The 16,909-nt window shown below is 43.1% G+C and overlaps 3 protein-coding genes across 3 annotated transcripts; 2 read left to right on the forward strand and 1 right to left on the reverse strand.

Moving 5' to 3' along the window:
* The first annotated feature begins 392 nt into the window (after positions 1-392).
* On the forward strand, positions 393-3,454 carry LOC138629479 (pancreatic secretory granule membrane major glycoprotein GP2-like). The gene is made up of 4 exons (XM_069713207.1): positions 393-624; positions 1,651-1,804; positions 2,927-3,056; positions 3,330-3,454. The coding sequence occupies exons 1-4, from the start codon at positions 422-424 to the stop codon at positions 3,452-3,454; spliced, it is 612 nt and encodes a 203-aa protein (XP_069569308.1). The 5' UTR covers positions 393-421.
* Positions 3,455-4,036: 582 nt separating this feature from the next.
* krr1 (KRR1 small subunit processome component homolog) lies at positions 4,037-11,293 on the forward strand. The gene is made up of 10 exons (XM_069713185.1): positions 4,037-4,130; positions 4,872-5,047; positions 6,164-6,298; positions 6,471-6,596; positions 7,471-7,554; positions 8,253-8,309; positions 9,839-10,009; positions 10,173-10,250; positions 10,540-10,636; positions 10,738-11,293. The coding sequence occupies exons 1-10, from the start codon at positions 4,055-4,057 to the stop codon at positions 10,893-10,895; spliced, it is 1,158 nt and encodes a 385-aa protein (XP_069569286.1). The 5' UTR covers positions 4,037-4,054; the 3' UTR covers positions 10,896-11,293.
* Positions 11,294-11,962: 669 nt separating this feature from the next.
* glipr1a (GLI pathogenesis-related 1a) lies at positions 11,963-15,762 on the reverse strand. Its single transcript, XM_069713186.1, has 6 exons — positions 15,592-15,762; positions 14,044-14,286; positions 13,828-13,940; positions 13,059-13,144; positions 12,803-12,829; positions 11,963-12,626 (listed from the first exon to the last, which is right to left on the reverse strand). The coding sequence occupies exons 1-6, from the start codon at positions 15,760-15,762 to the stop codon at positions 12,475-12,477; spliced, it is 792 nt and encodes a 263-aa protein (XP_069569287.1). The 3' UTR covers positions 11,963-12,474.
* Positions 15,763-16,909: the final 1,147 nt, after the last annotated feature.

A 16,909-nucleotide genomic window follows, 5' to 3' on the forward strand; every position in this document is an offset into this window, starting at 1 on the left:
TTTGGTTTGGGCAGATGTAATGGTTAGGGTAAGAACTAGGGAATGCATTATGTCAATTAATGTCCTCAGAAAAATAGCCGTGTGTGTATGTGTATATGTCTATATGTATTGTCTAGGTCAACAAAACCCACATCAGATTCCAAAACATTCTGACCGTCACGTTGACCAAAGAGCAAACCATCAGCCGGAGGGACTTAAAAGTAGTCTGGAAGTGCGTCTACCCGCGACATTACATCCGCAACGCTCAAGTCAGTGTGGATATTGAGTGGTGAGACACATCTCTATTACTACATTTAGCCGAACTCAAAGTACATCAGAGCAGCATGTAAGATTTGTGTTTTCAGTTCCCCGTTTCTTCGTCTGTAGGCTCTCCTCCGTTTCTTTGGTGGAGTTCAACTCATCGCTGCAGCTGGGCTTGACCATGACCCTGTACAGAGACGAATCCTTCACCCACAGATACAGGGACCCCGTCACCCTGGGGATCGAGGACACCCTGTTCTTCCAGGTGGCCCTGCAGACCGACCGCTCTTTTGCCTCCGACGTGCTCCTGCAGGTGGAGTCGTGCTGGGCCACTGAGAGCGTCGACCCACAGGACGCCGTCCAGGGCGTTCTGCTACAGGAGAGGTAGTTTCAAAATGTTACGCCGGAGAACTGAGCACTGTGTGCACAGCCCGTCAGTTGAATCGCCCGATAACAGTTTCACGTATCTGTCAATGCAGCTGACCCTCTGAATCTTTTTATCTCAGTTCTGACTACATGCTTATACATTCTATGGATGGAACACAAGTTGTGCACTTCATCTTTAGTTGAATCTCTTTAGCCTGTTTCTTCTGTGCCCAGAAGCTCTGACGGGCTCCACATAGTCCGCGGGGAAGAATGTTGCATTTAAATAAGTGTGTGTTTTATAATCTCTACTGTCACAGAAGGAAATAGAATTTCCCAAATAAGTTGGTACGCCGTGTAAAATGTAAATAAAAACAGAATGCAATGATTTGAATGCACGCATATAAAATTGAAAATAGACCAAAGAAAACGTATCAAGTGTTGAAACTAAACATTTTTATTGTTTAATTAAAAAATAGATGCTCATTTTGAATTTGATGCCAGCAACACATTTTAAGAAAGTTTGGACAGGGTCAACAAAAGACTGGAACATTTTTATAAAGTTAAAAAAAAAAAACACCTCATAGAATATCTCAACTAATTAGGTTAATTAGCAACAGATCTGTAACATTATTGAGTATAAAACGATCATTTCAGAGAGGCAGTCTCTTAGCAGTGAAGATGGTGAGATGTTAATCACTGAGATAATGCTTGTGCTAAAAGTACAAAAATGTAATATTTGTTAAGGTAAAATTGTAAAGAATTTGTGGATTTCTACATAATATCACGAAAAGATTCAGAGAATTTTGAGAAATCTCTGTACACAAGTCTGAATGCAAATCATTGCATTTTCTTTTTATTTCCATTTTACACAGCATCCCAGCTTTTTTGGAAACGGGGTTTAAGACGTGTGTGGTTTAGCTCTGATCCCTGAAAGAGTGTTCTGTAAGGTGGAAACCTGAAGCTCAAATGTAGCTTTGAGGTGTAAAAGATATTTTAACTGCCTCAGCTGAAGATGATAATTCTGGTTTGTCCTCTTTTCTCCAGCTGTCCTGTTGACAACACCTTCCATTGGCTCTCTGCCAACGGTCTGGCACAGACAACCAGATTTTCCATTCAAATGTTCCACATGCCCAAAGAGTTACAGCTCTACTTTCACTGTCTGGCCAACATATGTGGACAGGATGAGGACTGCACAAAGGTGACAGAGGAGTCGTTTCATGGTTGAGATGCATTCTGTAATGTTTTGCAGTTGTCATATTGGCCACATTTTTAACTGGTATTAATACGTGATCTTTAACTGACTTTATTTTGTCCAGATAATTACATGAATCCAGGAGGCTTTACATTTTTACCTGGTTTTAATCAGTGTTCTCGTTAGCTTGATTCTGCCTCAGTATATCACCACCGCCTACATGTTGCATCACAATGCATTCTGGATGCATTTACCTGGTGTTAACATGTGATCTGGGTCCACGTAACTTATATGGACAAGAGAAAACGCATGTTCATGCAAGGTGTAAATAAATTCTGAATGTGATCATACGAGTCTGACTACATTTGGACTGGGATCTGATCTCAGCAGGTGTAAATGCCGTCTGTACAACATGACCGCATTCTGAAGAAAACGGTCTGAAAGCTCAGTTAACTCAACGTCCTCCTGCTAACTCAACAAGCGCAACAAAATCTACAGGTAGTAAAGTTAGCTCACCAAGGGGGTAAAAAAAAAAAGAGCCCAGAGAGCAGCACTGCTTCCGTTTACATGGGATAAACCATGATTATTGACAAGCCAGTCATCCAGGATGACTGAACTTATTGGCACACTGAGATCGGATCCTGAAGACCAAGTCATTACACCAAGAAAACGTTTTTTTTTTCACTGTGCGATGGCTCATAGATCAGATGTCATTATGCACATACAGACTGCATGTTAAACCTCAAATTCTCTATCTGATTATTTCAAGATCTCACACTGACATCTTGTGAAGTTGACCTGTTGTAAAGATTCATTTTCATCCATACGTTTCATTTTCTTTGGTTTTGCACGAGACTTTTTGCACCAAAGTTGCAGTCTTTTGCTCAGCAAAGACACATGGCTGGTGTCAAAGTTGATTTGTTTTATTTCTCTATTATTGCTTGTTTTATCAGCCTAAGCTGTTATGCTGACTCAGATCTTGCCATGCAACTAGAGGAGTTTTTAAAGGATCCTGGTTAAACTGACAGGCTGCCTTGTGATTAAGTTCATACTTGCCCAACCTGTCCACGCTTTATGAAAAATATTCCAAATTCCTTATTTCTTGTTTGACCCTTATTTTTGCTACAGAATTGCAACAGCCAGCAGCGCAACAAGAGGTCAGAAAGCCAGATGGACAGAAAGCAGAAACGAGCTGCTGTTGTGTCTGCTGGACCTCTGCTGGTCAACATGAGCGCGAAGTCATTGCGACCGTCGTACTGTGAGTTCATGTCAACAGAATGGAATTAGTCTAAAATGGACTTTAAAAGAGGAACTGCATCATTAGTGTTGAATTTCTCTCAGCTAACGCTGCACATCATATTTTGATTATTGAATGTTCTGATCAGTATGTTTCAAATAGTAAGGATAGCATTTCTTGGTACACTGATCTCTTATACAGTTGTAACCGACGGTACAGTTCAGTTCCAGGTGTTTACTGTGTGCACTGTGATTACAGTGATGGTAAAAATGACTTGTGCCCATCTCTTTGCAGGGGCTGAGCACGTGACAATGATCTCCATTGTAGCCGGATCAATCGGCTTTTTGCTACTAACTGTGCTCTCAGTGAGCGCAACCAAAGCCGTCATGACGTACTATGAACAGCTACGGCTGCAATAAAGCGTTTGGACCACCGTCTGTGAGAGTATGAAGCCTGTGTCAGTGGTGAAGACACCTATTCACGACAGAGCAAGGCAGAAATGACAGAATTCTTTCATGCGATGACTTTCAGAAGTTTAATGCAGAAGCACTCGTATTAAACATAAAAGGTGAACAAGAAAACTTGACACGGGAACAAGCTCAGAACAATTTGAAACTTACAAAACAAGATTGTGCAGATTCCACTACAGGTAATAATTAAATGGAGATAATTGTGATTTATTTGTAATAATTATCAATGATAATGAGGTGAAATGAATAAACACTGCTGGACCATTTCTCAGGCACAATATCAGGACTGTAAAGTTATGAATTATAGGCTCATGTAGCACATCAAAACGATGTAAAGGAAAGAATTCAATTTACAACCATTTTCTTATCGAACTTTGGGGTGACTCTAAACTATATAAATTAACATCCAAACGTTTTTCATTTACGTTTCTCCTTAAAAGTTAAAACTCTGATACACTTGGTGGCAGTGTGCAGCTTTGAAGTCGGTTTGCAAACCGCCATTAACGCCAAAGAAGAAAATCTGTACGTCACTTCCGCTCCTGGTCAACAATGGCGTCTTCCACGACTGGAGACGGCGTGAGAGCAGACGAAACGGGGGGAAAAATGACGAAAACTAAAAACCAAGGTAAGTTTCGAGCCGAAAACAGTTAACGGGACACCCAGTTCCCCAGTCAGTAAGAAGACGAGCGGATTTGAATCTCGTCTTCGGCCTGTTGGCTTTTCAGCAGCGAGCCGCGCGTGAGAGCGCTCGTGTCGTAAACACGTGATCGTTTTGCTAAATAAACTTTATTTTTTTTTTGAGTTTACGTTAAGAAAAAAAACGTGGACATTTATATACATTTTCCTGAAAACTTATCACGAAATTGCTTTCGAGAAACCTGCCCGTTTGTTTCGCTGTGTTCAGACTTTGTAGACGCGCTGCTCGTTTGTCCAAAGGCCGTCAGGTCTGTACGGATCTGCAGCGTGTTGCTCCTCAGGTCTGTACGGATCTGCAGCGTGCTGCTCCTCAGGTCTGTACGGATCTGCAGCGTGTTACTCCTCAGGTCTGTACGGATCTGCAGCGTGCTGCTCCTCAGGTCTGTACGGATCTGCAGCGTGCTGCTCCTCAGGTCTGTACGGATCTGCAGCGTGCTGCTCCTCAGGTCTGTACGGATCTGCAGCGTGTTACTCCTCAGGTCTGTACGGATCTGCAGCGTGCTGCTCCTCAGGTCTGTACGGATCTGCAGCGTGTTACTCCTCAGGTTCCCTTGAAAGATTTAAATGCATCCAGCTGTGTTCCTCCGGTTTCCTCCGTGAACACCTGAGCTGCTCGAAGCGCGCTTTGGTTTCCGTGTCCACGTGATTCTGAGGACTTTGTGACCTCCAGAGGATGAATCTGAACTCCTGACTGTCCCCGATGGATGGAAGGAGCCCTCCTTCACCAACGACGACAACCCCCGCGGTCTGCTGGAGGTCAGCAGCTTCGCCACCCTCTTCCCCAAGTACCGGGAGGCGTACCTGCGGGAGTGCTGGCCGCTGGTGGAGAAGGCTTTAGGGGAGGCGGTAAGTCAGGATGACCAAGGAGCTGAGCTCTGGGAATGGAAATCAGTTGTGTTGCACAGAATAGATTTGCATACAAAAGGTTGGTAAAATATTGCGACTTTAACATCCATATATATATGAAAGCAACGGAAGCGTGCTGGAGTTGTGATTGTGACCATCTTGTTAAAGATGACCTGGCAGGTGTTTGAGTTTTGGTGCTCTGCAGTCAGTTGTTCAGCGATATGCAACGTTTACTTCTCCAGGAAGTAGGCCGACCCTGAGCAACGACTTCAAGTCCCTTTTAATGCTTTCTGGAGATGCTCGGATTTCTCCAGCTGAATAAATACCACACGTGGGAACACAACGCTGCTCAGCTGGCTCAATCTGGTTGTAACCAAGATATTTGAGGGAAAAACAAATGAATCCATGAACAGGCGTTTTAAAGACGGCAGCGTCGTGTCGCCCACTCACCAGCACGGCTCAGTGTTTCCCCTACATGTACTTGTATATTTGGCGACCCATTTCGTGTTTTGAATTTATTTTTTAAATCTGTGTTAGAGGACGACGTGAGATCCGTGTCTGTCTGTCGCCGCTGCAGCACAGTGCAGCCGGACGGACAGACGGAGACCCGGCTACTCAGAGTGACCGAGGCGGAGACAATATTATGTACAAGAGTGCCGTAACTCTTCGCTGCTGTCGAAGCAGACAATTGTTTGCATGCGCGGTCTGAAACGTGAGCAATCTGTCGTGACATCCAGAAACATGCAGAGATGGAAAGTTTCCGACGAGCTCGAAGTCCTTGTGTCGGTACTCCGGTATAAACCTGCAACCACACAGACTAAATACGAACATGGGTTAGCCATCAAAAGTAACCGTTAACTGACTTGTATTTCTCCAACAACCTCACGTGTGCCAGTGTTGACCTATTTGTCGTTACAGTTTCAACACCTAAAGTTAAATAAGACTCGTACCGTTTAATCTTGTGATAATAGTACTGTTATAAATATGTTTTAATCCAGACCTCTTCAGCTGGACCACATTATGCCGACACTCGGTCCACGTCGGGCAGAAGCGCAGACCCGTCCGCTGTGTTTCAGGTAGTAATTCCAGTCTCGTGTGGATTCTTGTTTCCGGCAGCACATCAAAGTCTCTCTGGACCTGATCGAGGGCAGCATGACGGTCTGCACCACCAAGAAGACGTTCGACCCGTACGCCGTTGTGAGAGCCAGAGATCTGATTAAGCTGCTGGCGAGGAGCGTCCCGTTTGAACAGGTGATGAGCTCCTGTCTTTAACGCACAGATTTTGCACCACAAACAGCAGCAGATTTTAGTTTTTAAAGAACTCTCGGTTGATACTCGTGTCACCAAATATCAAGAATGATGCAGATTTTTGATGATGTCGTGTGCCCCCTTCCCCCTCCCCCGTTCATGGTGCTGCTTCCAGGCGGTGCGGATATTACAGGATGACATCGCCTGCGACATCATCAAAGTCGGGACTCTGGTGAGGAACAGAGAGCGGTTCGTGAAGCGAAGGCAGCGGCTGATTGGCCCAAAAGGCTCCACCCTAAAAGTGAGTCCAGCTTTCATCCAATACATTTTCATACCTGCGGTCGTCTCCCAGACAACAGCACGTCCTCCATGCTGTCACGCATCTTTGGGATTTAGTTGTCTGAGAAGCGTCTGTGCAGTCTGGAGTGTTCTGCTCGTTTACACCGGTTTGCTTAGAGGACACGAAGCCAAACCTGAAGTCTGCAGATTCTAACCATGTCAGCATTTCCTCCGTTCCTCCTCTGTCCTCTCTGTGTGTTTCACACCGGGCGGCTCCTCCCCGCTTCACACACACACACACACACACACACACACACACACACACACACACACACACACACACACACACACACACACACACACACACACACGGAGCGCAGCAGACGTTCAGGTGAATGACTCGGCTCGTTACAAAATATAATTGCAACAAACGACCAGATTGACATTATTAAAGAGCAGACGTCGACCCGAAACTTCAGAAAATCAGGCTGAAACATCGTTGAACCTGCAGACGGCAGCGAGGACTAATTCTAAGTTCTGTTCGATGCTGAAAACCCCCGATAGTGACCCATTAAAGATGCCTGCTGATCTCTCCGGATATTAACCAGATACCAGAAGCGCGTGTTTGTTTCTGAGTGTAGAAAACGGTTCCTAACAAGTCAAAATACTTTTAGAATTCTTTCCAAACTGTGAATCTTTTTAGCCGAGTTAGCTGCCGTGCTATCACAGCCTCAGTGTTGTGCTTAGTCGGTACGCTCATTGATTTTGGGATGAATGTCACTAGGTGGCAGCATTATGTCTAATGAGCCACAGTATCAGAGTGTGAGAGTCTCTTTACGTCTCTGTAAACGGGGTGTTTCTTGATTTTGGTGTCCCCTCCTGTCTCTCCTCTGCAGGCGTTAGAGTTGCTGACGAACTGCTACGTGATGGTGCAGGGCAACACGGTGTCGGCTCTGGGGCCCCACAACGGCCTGAAGGAGGTGAGAGCGTCGCGGGGCCTCCTCCTGCTCACGGGAGTCTGGCGGTGAATAGAACGCGTCTTCACGTTCACACCCGTGAAGACGCGCGTTAATGCCAGGTGGTGTTGTCCACTCGCCAGTGGCGAGCTGCTGACACCGTCTCTTAGCTTTAATGCTGAGTCATACTCTGAGCTTGTTAGCTGGATAGGTAGGAAGCAGGAACAACTTTATTTGAACTTCTAAAAGCTCCTGAAGTTTACTTCCTGCGTTTGTGTACTGTTTTTTTTTTTTTTTTTTTTTTTACAGCTGCAGTCACTTGTTGGTTGATTCAGAATTACTTCTACATTATTGTTGTTCTGGCTAACAGGAACTAGCAGGCCAAATTTAGCACCGGTCTTGTTGATGACATCATTGTGATAAAAGGGACATTCAAATGATCTATAAAATGAACTACAAATAGGTTTTGATTGGGGGTATTTCAGTTTTTTTTTATTCATTTATTTATTCTACACAATTCCATGAATTATTTCATGATGATTTTTTCATATTTTTAATACTGAATTCTTTGGGGTTCTATTAACAGGGTCATTCCCATTTAAAAAAAAAATATATATATTATTGATCACATCTTGAACTTCAATACTGAAATCAGAACATTTTACACAAATAAAAGCAGATATTGCAGCATTTAAATTGAGTTCCTTGTCTCTGTTGTTCAGGTGCGTAAAGTGGTGATGGACACGATGAAGAACATCCACCCCATCTACAACATCAAGGTACGTTCCAGCTGCCGATCGACACCTGAACCAAAACAACAGCTCGGACCAGACCGAGGCGTTCAGGCAGCCCGCGTTCATGCCCGATGAAGATCTTTTCCATCCTTGTTCTCGATCTCCTGACTGAAAACAATCTCTCTGGGTTTGAACGCCACGGTTGGCTCAACCTGGAGCTGAGGGCATGAAACGGGAACAGAAACTCCGCAGAGCCGTTTACACTCTCGCCACCTGTTTCACGGTTTGGATCGTTGCCGCAGCAACACGCTGCTCCTCTCGACTACTTTACGCAACGAGCTTGAGGTTCACCCACGCGGCACCTCTTCTTCCACTCAGACAATCAGGACAAACAAACTGCTCCTCTGCGTAACATCAGCCGGTTGTTGTATTTATGACAGACGCCCACCCTCGTCAGTCCTCGCTGTTTCAACGCCAGCTGTTCTCCGTCCGGTCGGAAATGTGATTCGAATCTACTGCATTCGTGCAACCGTCGACAAAGATCAACTTTATCCAGTGAAGAGCCGAGTCTTCGTGAGCTAACATCATCACTGTGTCTTCTTAAAATGATGATGAGGTATGGAAACAGCTGCACAGACAACAGCTGTATTCCCCCGGGCTTTTACACCCACACCAGCACCACTTTCACTTCCTGTCAAAGATCTCGCAAATAGTTTCAGCTCAAAGAATGATACTGATTGTTCATGATGTGACTGCAGTCCCTTACATTTGAATAGGAAGTGCAAACGGAACAAGTCCGTGAGTGGATGCGCCACAACAACTGAACACCGAAGAAACTGAACATTTCAGTTTCGGTCACAAAGATGAAAGATTTAAAGTTAAGAAACCGCCGAGGTGATAAAGCTCGATACAAGTGAAGACCATTTACCATCCAACTGGAGTCTCTGTCACTAAACTCTACAAATCAATAACTTGGTGTAGTTACAGACTCGGACCGATATTTGAACAGCCACTTAAAGACAATAACAAAATCATCCTACAGCCTCCTTAAAAGCAGAACCGATGGATTTGTTAAAACAAGCTGCAGAAAAACTAGTGTGTATTTATTTTCAGCAGGATAGATTGTTATTGATTATTATTATTATGACGTCTTCACAGACCTTAATAATAAACATCAAGCAGACAGCTGCAGTTCATCCAGTTGACACCGAGACGTCACATCTTAAATCACCGCACAGGCCTCTTATCGAAGGATAGATTTGAAGATTATTTTACTCGTCTGTAAATCACTAACAAGCACTAGAAGACGTTGGACCTAAATACATCCCTGATTTACTTGCGTTACGAAGCATCCAGACCCCTCAGGTCACCTGGGACCGGTTTACTCCATCTTCCTCACAATCCAGACGAACAAAGGTGGAGCCGCCTCATCGGACCGGACATTCTTGTTTTCGAGGCCTGTCAGTGAATTAAATTTGCAGCTAAAGTTTGACTTCTCTTGTCTCTGTAACTCGCGTTGAATCCCGCTGTCTGAGTAAACTGTCCCTCCTCCACCTGTCTCCACTCCCCCTCAGACACTGATGATCAAGCAGGAGCTGTCCAAAGACCCCGACCTGCGGCTGCAGAGCTGGGAGCGCTTCCTGCCCAAGTTCCGCCACAAGAACCTGGCCAAGCGCAAGGAGCCCAGGAAGAAGAGCGTGAAGAAGGCGTACACGCCGTTCCCTCCCGCACCGCCGGAGAGCAAGGTCAGGAGTTGTTTCAGCATAACCACAAACTGTCAGCAGAAGAACCTAAAAGAAAGCTCCGCATATTTCTTTAACCCGGTCATTGAGACTAAACTGCATGTTTTAGATTATTAAAACAAATGTATCTTCAGGCTGATTTGAACTGCGTGTGCTTTGTTTGCAGGTTGATCAGGAGCTGGCCACAGGAGAGTTCTTCCTGCGTGACAGTGTGAAACGGAGGAAGAAGATGGAGGAAATCAAGGTGAGTGGATTCATCTCCTCCCGCCAGGCTGCAGTGCCTGTTCTCATGAGTGACATCACAAGGTTCGACCGTCGCCGGCGCAGCCGAGCACACGTTTTATTATCTTTCCTTCTGTTGCTTAGTTACAGTTGAAATTGAAAAGCAGGTCGTTGATTATAATATAATTCCAATAACTTCCTTAAACAGCTTTGCAAACTTGTGCAGTAACTAACGCTGAAGTATTCAGTAAGGGGTTTCATGATAATGATAAACAGCTCATGTGGTTCTCGTTCCTGTTTTTTTTTTCCAGGTCAAACAAGCAGAAGCGCTGACCAAGAAGCAGGAAGAGCGCAACAAAGCTTTCATACCTCCTAAAGAGAAGCCTTTCATGAAGAAGGCGACTAAAGGTAGAAATAAAACGATCATTAATCCGAGAGCACATATGTCTGAAACTGTGCAGTGAAATGGAATAACCAACCTCTGCCTCATGTTTCCATTTGTGTCACAGCCCCCACAGAAGGGAAGCTGGACATCGAAGCCCTCAAGGACAAAGTGAAAAAAGCCAAAACCAAGAAGCTGGGGGCTCCACCAGTGATCGCAGCCCCTCGCAGCAGCAGCACCACCGACAATAAGAAGAAGAAGAGCAAAAATAAAAGCAAAAGCTAAGACACACCTGCCCCGCTGTGGTGCTGCAGTGTGGACCATGTCACATGGTATTTGTTGGACAGATTAAAGACTGTAGGCGCACAGAGGACAGGACATACTGTGCGTGCGTGTGAAAACGAAAGATTCCATCACAAACTCTGATGTTTTTAGGAACTTGCTTCTGTCATGAAGAATTCCTGTTTGTATTCTCCTGTTTGAAAAGGCTGCAGAATAAGTACGTTACAGAAAATGAACAGAAATGATTTTTCCTTCTGTCGGCCACATTTGCTGTCTAGTGTCCAGATTTTGTATGGACAGTATTTATAAGTGTCAGAATGTTTTCCTTCTGTGTTTTCTCACTAATTCTGACATTAATGTGAGATTAAAGGAGGGTTTTTTTTTTAACAGCTCGGATCATATATTTGTAGGCATATTTTCATTCCTTTTCTGTTTTGCCAGCATCACTGTAGAGGGACAAAGTTCACATTCATGGGAGATAATGGTTCATATAATTTGCTGAGTCAGTAAGAGAAAAGTCCATTTTCTTCAACCTTGAAATAGCATGATTATTTTACTTAGGCAGAACAAGCTGTAAATGCAACACGTGACATATTATCTCTCAGGGTTGATACGGTGAAGCTGCCTGCTTCCACAAAGCAGCGTTAGCAGTCATAACGTTTCCGTCCACCTGGGGAACAGCTGTCATCGCACCAATCGTCGCTCTGGTTCGGTCTCCACCGGCTGCCGTGTTGACGGGCTCGCCGCTAACTGGGTCCGCTGCTTGGAACCGGGCTTGTTGTGCATGCAAAGCTTTCTAACTAAAAACAGTTACCTGCTGTGTCTGTAAACAGGCGTGAGAGTGAAACCACAACAGTTCAGTTGCCAAAACAATGAGCTCAACTAGAGTTGATGGTAACCGCAGAGTCGTGACAATCCTGAGTTTGTACCGTGAGCGACAACTTTCAGAAGACATGACCTTTTGGTTTGTATATAAATACTAATTAATGCAGCTTTAAAGGAATATTCTGGTATTTTTCAGCCTGGCATGTATACCTTTATGCTACTGGAACTCTGGGGGGTCCGAACATGACATTTCTGTTAATTCCTTCAAAAACTGTTCCTGAAAGTTGCACTCTTGAAACATCCACGTTGACTAACTGCACGCAGAGCTACATCCTGGGAAACTCCCCAGCCGGCCACATTGTGTAAAGTTACAATAACCCACAGAGGCACAATGGTCACATTTTTGGAAAATGCAGTCGGTTAAAATTGAGCATAATATTCCTTCAACATAATGTACAGATAAATAAAGGTCACAGTGGACATTGCCGTCAGAGTTTTCTGTGTGATAGCTAAATCTATCTTAATGTGTAAAGCTGTTAACAAAAAATGACTCGTAAAGAAAGAAAATGTAATGTAACACCACACGTGTGACACACCGGTTAGTTTGTGATTGATGAAAGCAGCGTAAGAAATGACATATTTTGCCTGTTTTTAAAATATGCATGTAGATTTTACAATTGGCACTAAAAATCTGTCTCTAAACACAAAAACACATTCATCTGTTTAGGTCCATGTTGTTCAGGTGAAAACAGCGGCTCTACTCGTAGCAGAAGACATCAGGGTAAAAGTAGCGGACTGCGTACGCTGCAAGGAAGGTCAAGAGGAGGGCGACGGGCCGGATGACCAGAATCGGCGCACAGTTTGAGCCACCGGAGGGAGCAGTGTCCCAGTCAGGGGTCCAGTCATAGCCTGAAAACACAAAAGTAGTTTCTATTGCTGTTTTACATGACAAAACTGTCATGTTATTATGCAGTGGAAGGAATTGTTCACCTCACTATCAACCAGGATGACATGGACAAAGTGATCTAAACTGCACCCGAGTCTCCAAACTGATTAATTTCTGGCTTTATTGCCGTCACACTTACTTTTCTCTGAATCCCGTTCTTGGTTCCCTGCAAAGGAACGAATAGACATGAAAAAATGGATTGAATTGTCGGCCTTTTTAGGCTGTGATGTTCGTATTTGGTCCTCTTGAGCAGTAACAATGCTGATACTTAGCTGCAGCTTTTTCACCATGCACAGCTTCCTTAAGCTAGTGGTGATCAGCTGGTCTTGAAATTAAAACAGGTTAAAAAAAATAAATAAGTAGGCAAAGGGTTTAGTAATGGACTGAATACTTACAGCAGAGCTTGTCCACACAAGTGCCTTTACATCCAGAGCAGGCTGCCCCGGCAGATTCATACGGCTGAGCACCGTTCATATTACCACTGCAACAGGAAGTATCAGCAATGTTTCATTATGGTAGGAAGCATTTTTGTTTTGTTTATTCTGAGGCCCTTAAGCCTCCACCATCTTATCTCCTAACTGCCAATTGTATCTGTCATATTGGTCACTTTGGGACAAAAAGGTTAAGTTTAAAGGATAACACTGGCATTATTTAATTTAAAAACAGGCAAAACAATGTCTGAATATTTTCTGATTTCCTTCCTCTTTCTGTTGCACTGAGCCCCCACTCAAACATGTTAAAACAGTACATATAATGCTCTGGTGAGTATTTATTGCAGCAGGACAGTGTGTGTGGGACTGAGTCAATCTCTGTGATATCTATCAAACTTTGGATAAAGACACAATCATCTGTACTTGATCAAATCAATTCGTTGTTGTTTTTTGTTTTTTTTTCCATTTCAGCTTCTCAACAGAATTCACTGTAATGAATTTGGCAACTTCCTGTATTTTCTCATCCTCCCCTTTCTTAAATTAAACCCTGACTGAAACCGTGCCTTGACTTTAACCCAACCAGTCATCAACTTTAAAATGGGGCCTTAAAACAAGAAACACATTTTCAAGGTTTAAAATCAAATGTGCAGTGAGTGTGACTGGAAGTGTCCCAGAGACACCTTATGTCGAGTGTGAACAGAGTTGTAGGAGTTATTTATTTATGTGTTCTTACGCGGTGGCATAGTTGCACACAAAAATAGCCATCTCACTGGTACCGAGGCCACTGACACCATCTTTGCACAGCTGGACAGCACATCCAACCTTGTAGCTACTCGCCCACACAACCTGGAAAAAGTGTGCAACAGGAAACAAATAGAAAACATGTATCAAGGTTCCTCTTTTCATCAGTGTTTTTTTTTAAAGACAGAACCATCAGTAGCAGTAATACCTGCGTGTAGTGGCCACAGGCATGTGTGCAAGCGTTCTTTCTGTAGTTGTAGTTCTGTTCCTCGTTCACCCAGAGCTCTATGGCCGCCGTTGCACTGAAGGCTTGGGATCCTGCCCATATGTTTTCCCCTACAGACGGGAAGGTCGGGTGCACGCGGCGGACATCCTTCAGGTGGATGTTGTGTTCAAACACACACTTCCGTGCCCACGCTCTCGCAGTAATGGCCAAGCCCTCATCCCAAGTCTGGATGAAGCAGATACAGAAAAATATGAAGCCACAGACTCCCTCATGTTGGTTTCCCAGATTAAAAACAACGCAAAAATTGGAAACAATTGGTTTCGCATAAAACCATTGAAATGAAGGTGTTTGGAGTTGTGCCCTGGTTCCTCTGGATAATCCACAGCCTGCTCTGTGAAGAAGTTGGTGGGAGTTTTCTGTGGCACTGGTCACACCAGAGGGGCGCAGTCAAATTCAGTGTGTCTTCACAGTCAGGGCAACTGGCTCAGAGATTTTTGTACAGAATTTCTATCTGTACTGTACAATTAATAGCAAACATTCATTATTTGATTGAATAAAGTTATTGAAGAGGAGATTAAAAAAAAAAAAAAAAAAAAAAAAAAGCTTCCGGAGCAAACACTGAGTGTTAGCTCTTTGATGGAACGGGAAAAGGTTGAATTGAACTTGCTGCTGCCGTCCTACTGACCTACGAGGGGCCATCAAACAGTTCCCAGACTCTTGCTGGTGTGGGTGAACAGAGCACAGCACTGCGACGTGCATGAAGCAGGAGGAAGCTGTAACTTTCATCAGTGAGTATCCCAAAGTACGTCGCTTGATCAACATCAGCACCTGTGTGACCGCTGGTGTGAGCGCGTTCATGCTTTCACCATGGACCTGAAACTTGAGCAGACGCTGAGCAAGGGTCTCCATTGCTGACATCTTCAGTTTGGCTCAAAACGTGATGTGCGAGCTCCGTTCAGCTCCACGGTGTCATCCCATATGTGCACATACCAAATCTGATGTTGATCAAGCGATATGACGTGCAATACTTAAACATGAAGACTACTGCTTCCTCCTGCTCTGTGCACATCACTGTGCTGCACTCTCGTTATGTGTAACAGGAAGACACTCTTTTTGATCCACCCTCAAAAGGGTGCTTTCTTCATTTTAAAGGATCCAGCTTCTCAGTCCCTCCAAGATCTACATTTTTAAGACGTTTACCCCTGCTCAATGAGGCATATCTATGTCCCAAACTTCCCAAAAATGTGGGATTTCCTCTACCCCGACATGCAAACTTACTGTTCACTGAAATTCCATTTAAATGAACCTATTTCACAGAACAGTTTTGCATTATACTTGATGTGTATAACGTGAAGTTAGAAGCAGAAATCTCTCAAAACCTGAAGTAAATCCAAGTCTGGGTACATCTAGTTGTATTTGATAATGATAAAAGCCCATTTTCATTAGAGGTTCACATTATTTTGTGGTTTGCATTCATATCACTTGCTTATAGTCGTAAGAATGATAAATCAGAGAGCCATTTCTGCATACCATGGACAGCATGTTGCTCGCTGTCGGGCTGACAGCTGACCGCGCTCTGTTGTGTTCCTGCACGCATTCATCAACGAACTTTCGATCGCTGATGTCTGGCAGCGATACGGAGCACACAGCCGAGTCCACGATAATCCAGACCCACAGAATCCTCTCCGCCACGCTCCCCATGCTTCAGTGGGTGAAACGTCACGAGCGAAAGCACACAAAGATTTGGTTTGAGAATCTGTCACGTTGCTAGAGGAAGTTACACTCTGAAGGGGAACAGGGCGTTATACTGTTTTCAGAGGCTCATGTTACAATTCAAAGAGTATAAAATGTGTCATGTCACACTCAATATTTATATCAAAAAGACCTAAGAACAGTTGACATATTTTCAGTGTGCACTAGGAAGTTGCTGAAGTGAGTGGAGTGACAAAAGTACAATTCTCATATTATTTTTTTTAACGTTTTTGTGACTTTTATTTAGTATGCATTTGATGATCACTTTTGTTTTGTCCTATTCAGTCCTTTATCATGATGAAGGTCTGAATTAACAGCTCACCAACAACATTAAAAACCACAGATCTAAAAGTACACATAATTAACATTAAATATCATTAAATTGCAGGTACGCATAGTTCAGGTTCTGTTTATATAACTGATCAGACAGATATCCGATCCCTACAGTTAGGGTGTGTCTTACGGCTGAGTTTTTCACATCACAATTTATTTTGGTACTTTTCTATTATTTTTGCGTTTTATTTGGATATATATATATATATATATATTTTTGTATTTTCACATTTTATTTGCGTACTTTTTGCTTTTTAATCGTATTTTTTTATCGCGTGTTTTTGATCCGCATTATTGTCGTGTTTTATTTGGATATTTTTGTATTTTCACAATTTATTTTGGTACTTTTCTATTATTTTTGCGTTTTATTTGGATATATATATATATATATATATATATTTTTTTGTATTTTCACATTTTATTTGTACTTTTTGCTTTTTAACATTTTATCGCGTGTTTTTGATCCGCATTATTGTCGTGTTTTATTTGGATATTTTTGTATTTTCACAATTTATTTTGGTACTTTTCTATTATTTTTGCGTTTTATTTGGATATATATATATATATTTTTTGTTTGTATTTTCACATTTTATTTGCGTACTTTTTGCTTTTTAATCGTATTTTTTTATTGCGTGTTTTTGATCCGCATTATTGTCGTGTTTTATTTGGATATTTTTGTATTTTCACAATTTATTTTGGTACTTTTCTATTATTTTTGCGTTTTATTGATTTTATTTTTGTATTTGCGCTATTTATTTTCGTA

Source organism: Brachyistius frenatus, unplaced genomic scaffold, assembly GCF_029030835.1.
Source record: "Brachyistius frenatus isolate BFR_SWC_R1_liver_20210118 unplaced genomic scaffold, ASM2903083v1 Contig_116, whole genome shotgun sequence".
Lineage (NCBI taxonomy): Eukaryota > Metazoa > Chordata > Actinopteri > Embiotocidae > Brachyistius > Brachyistius frenatus.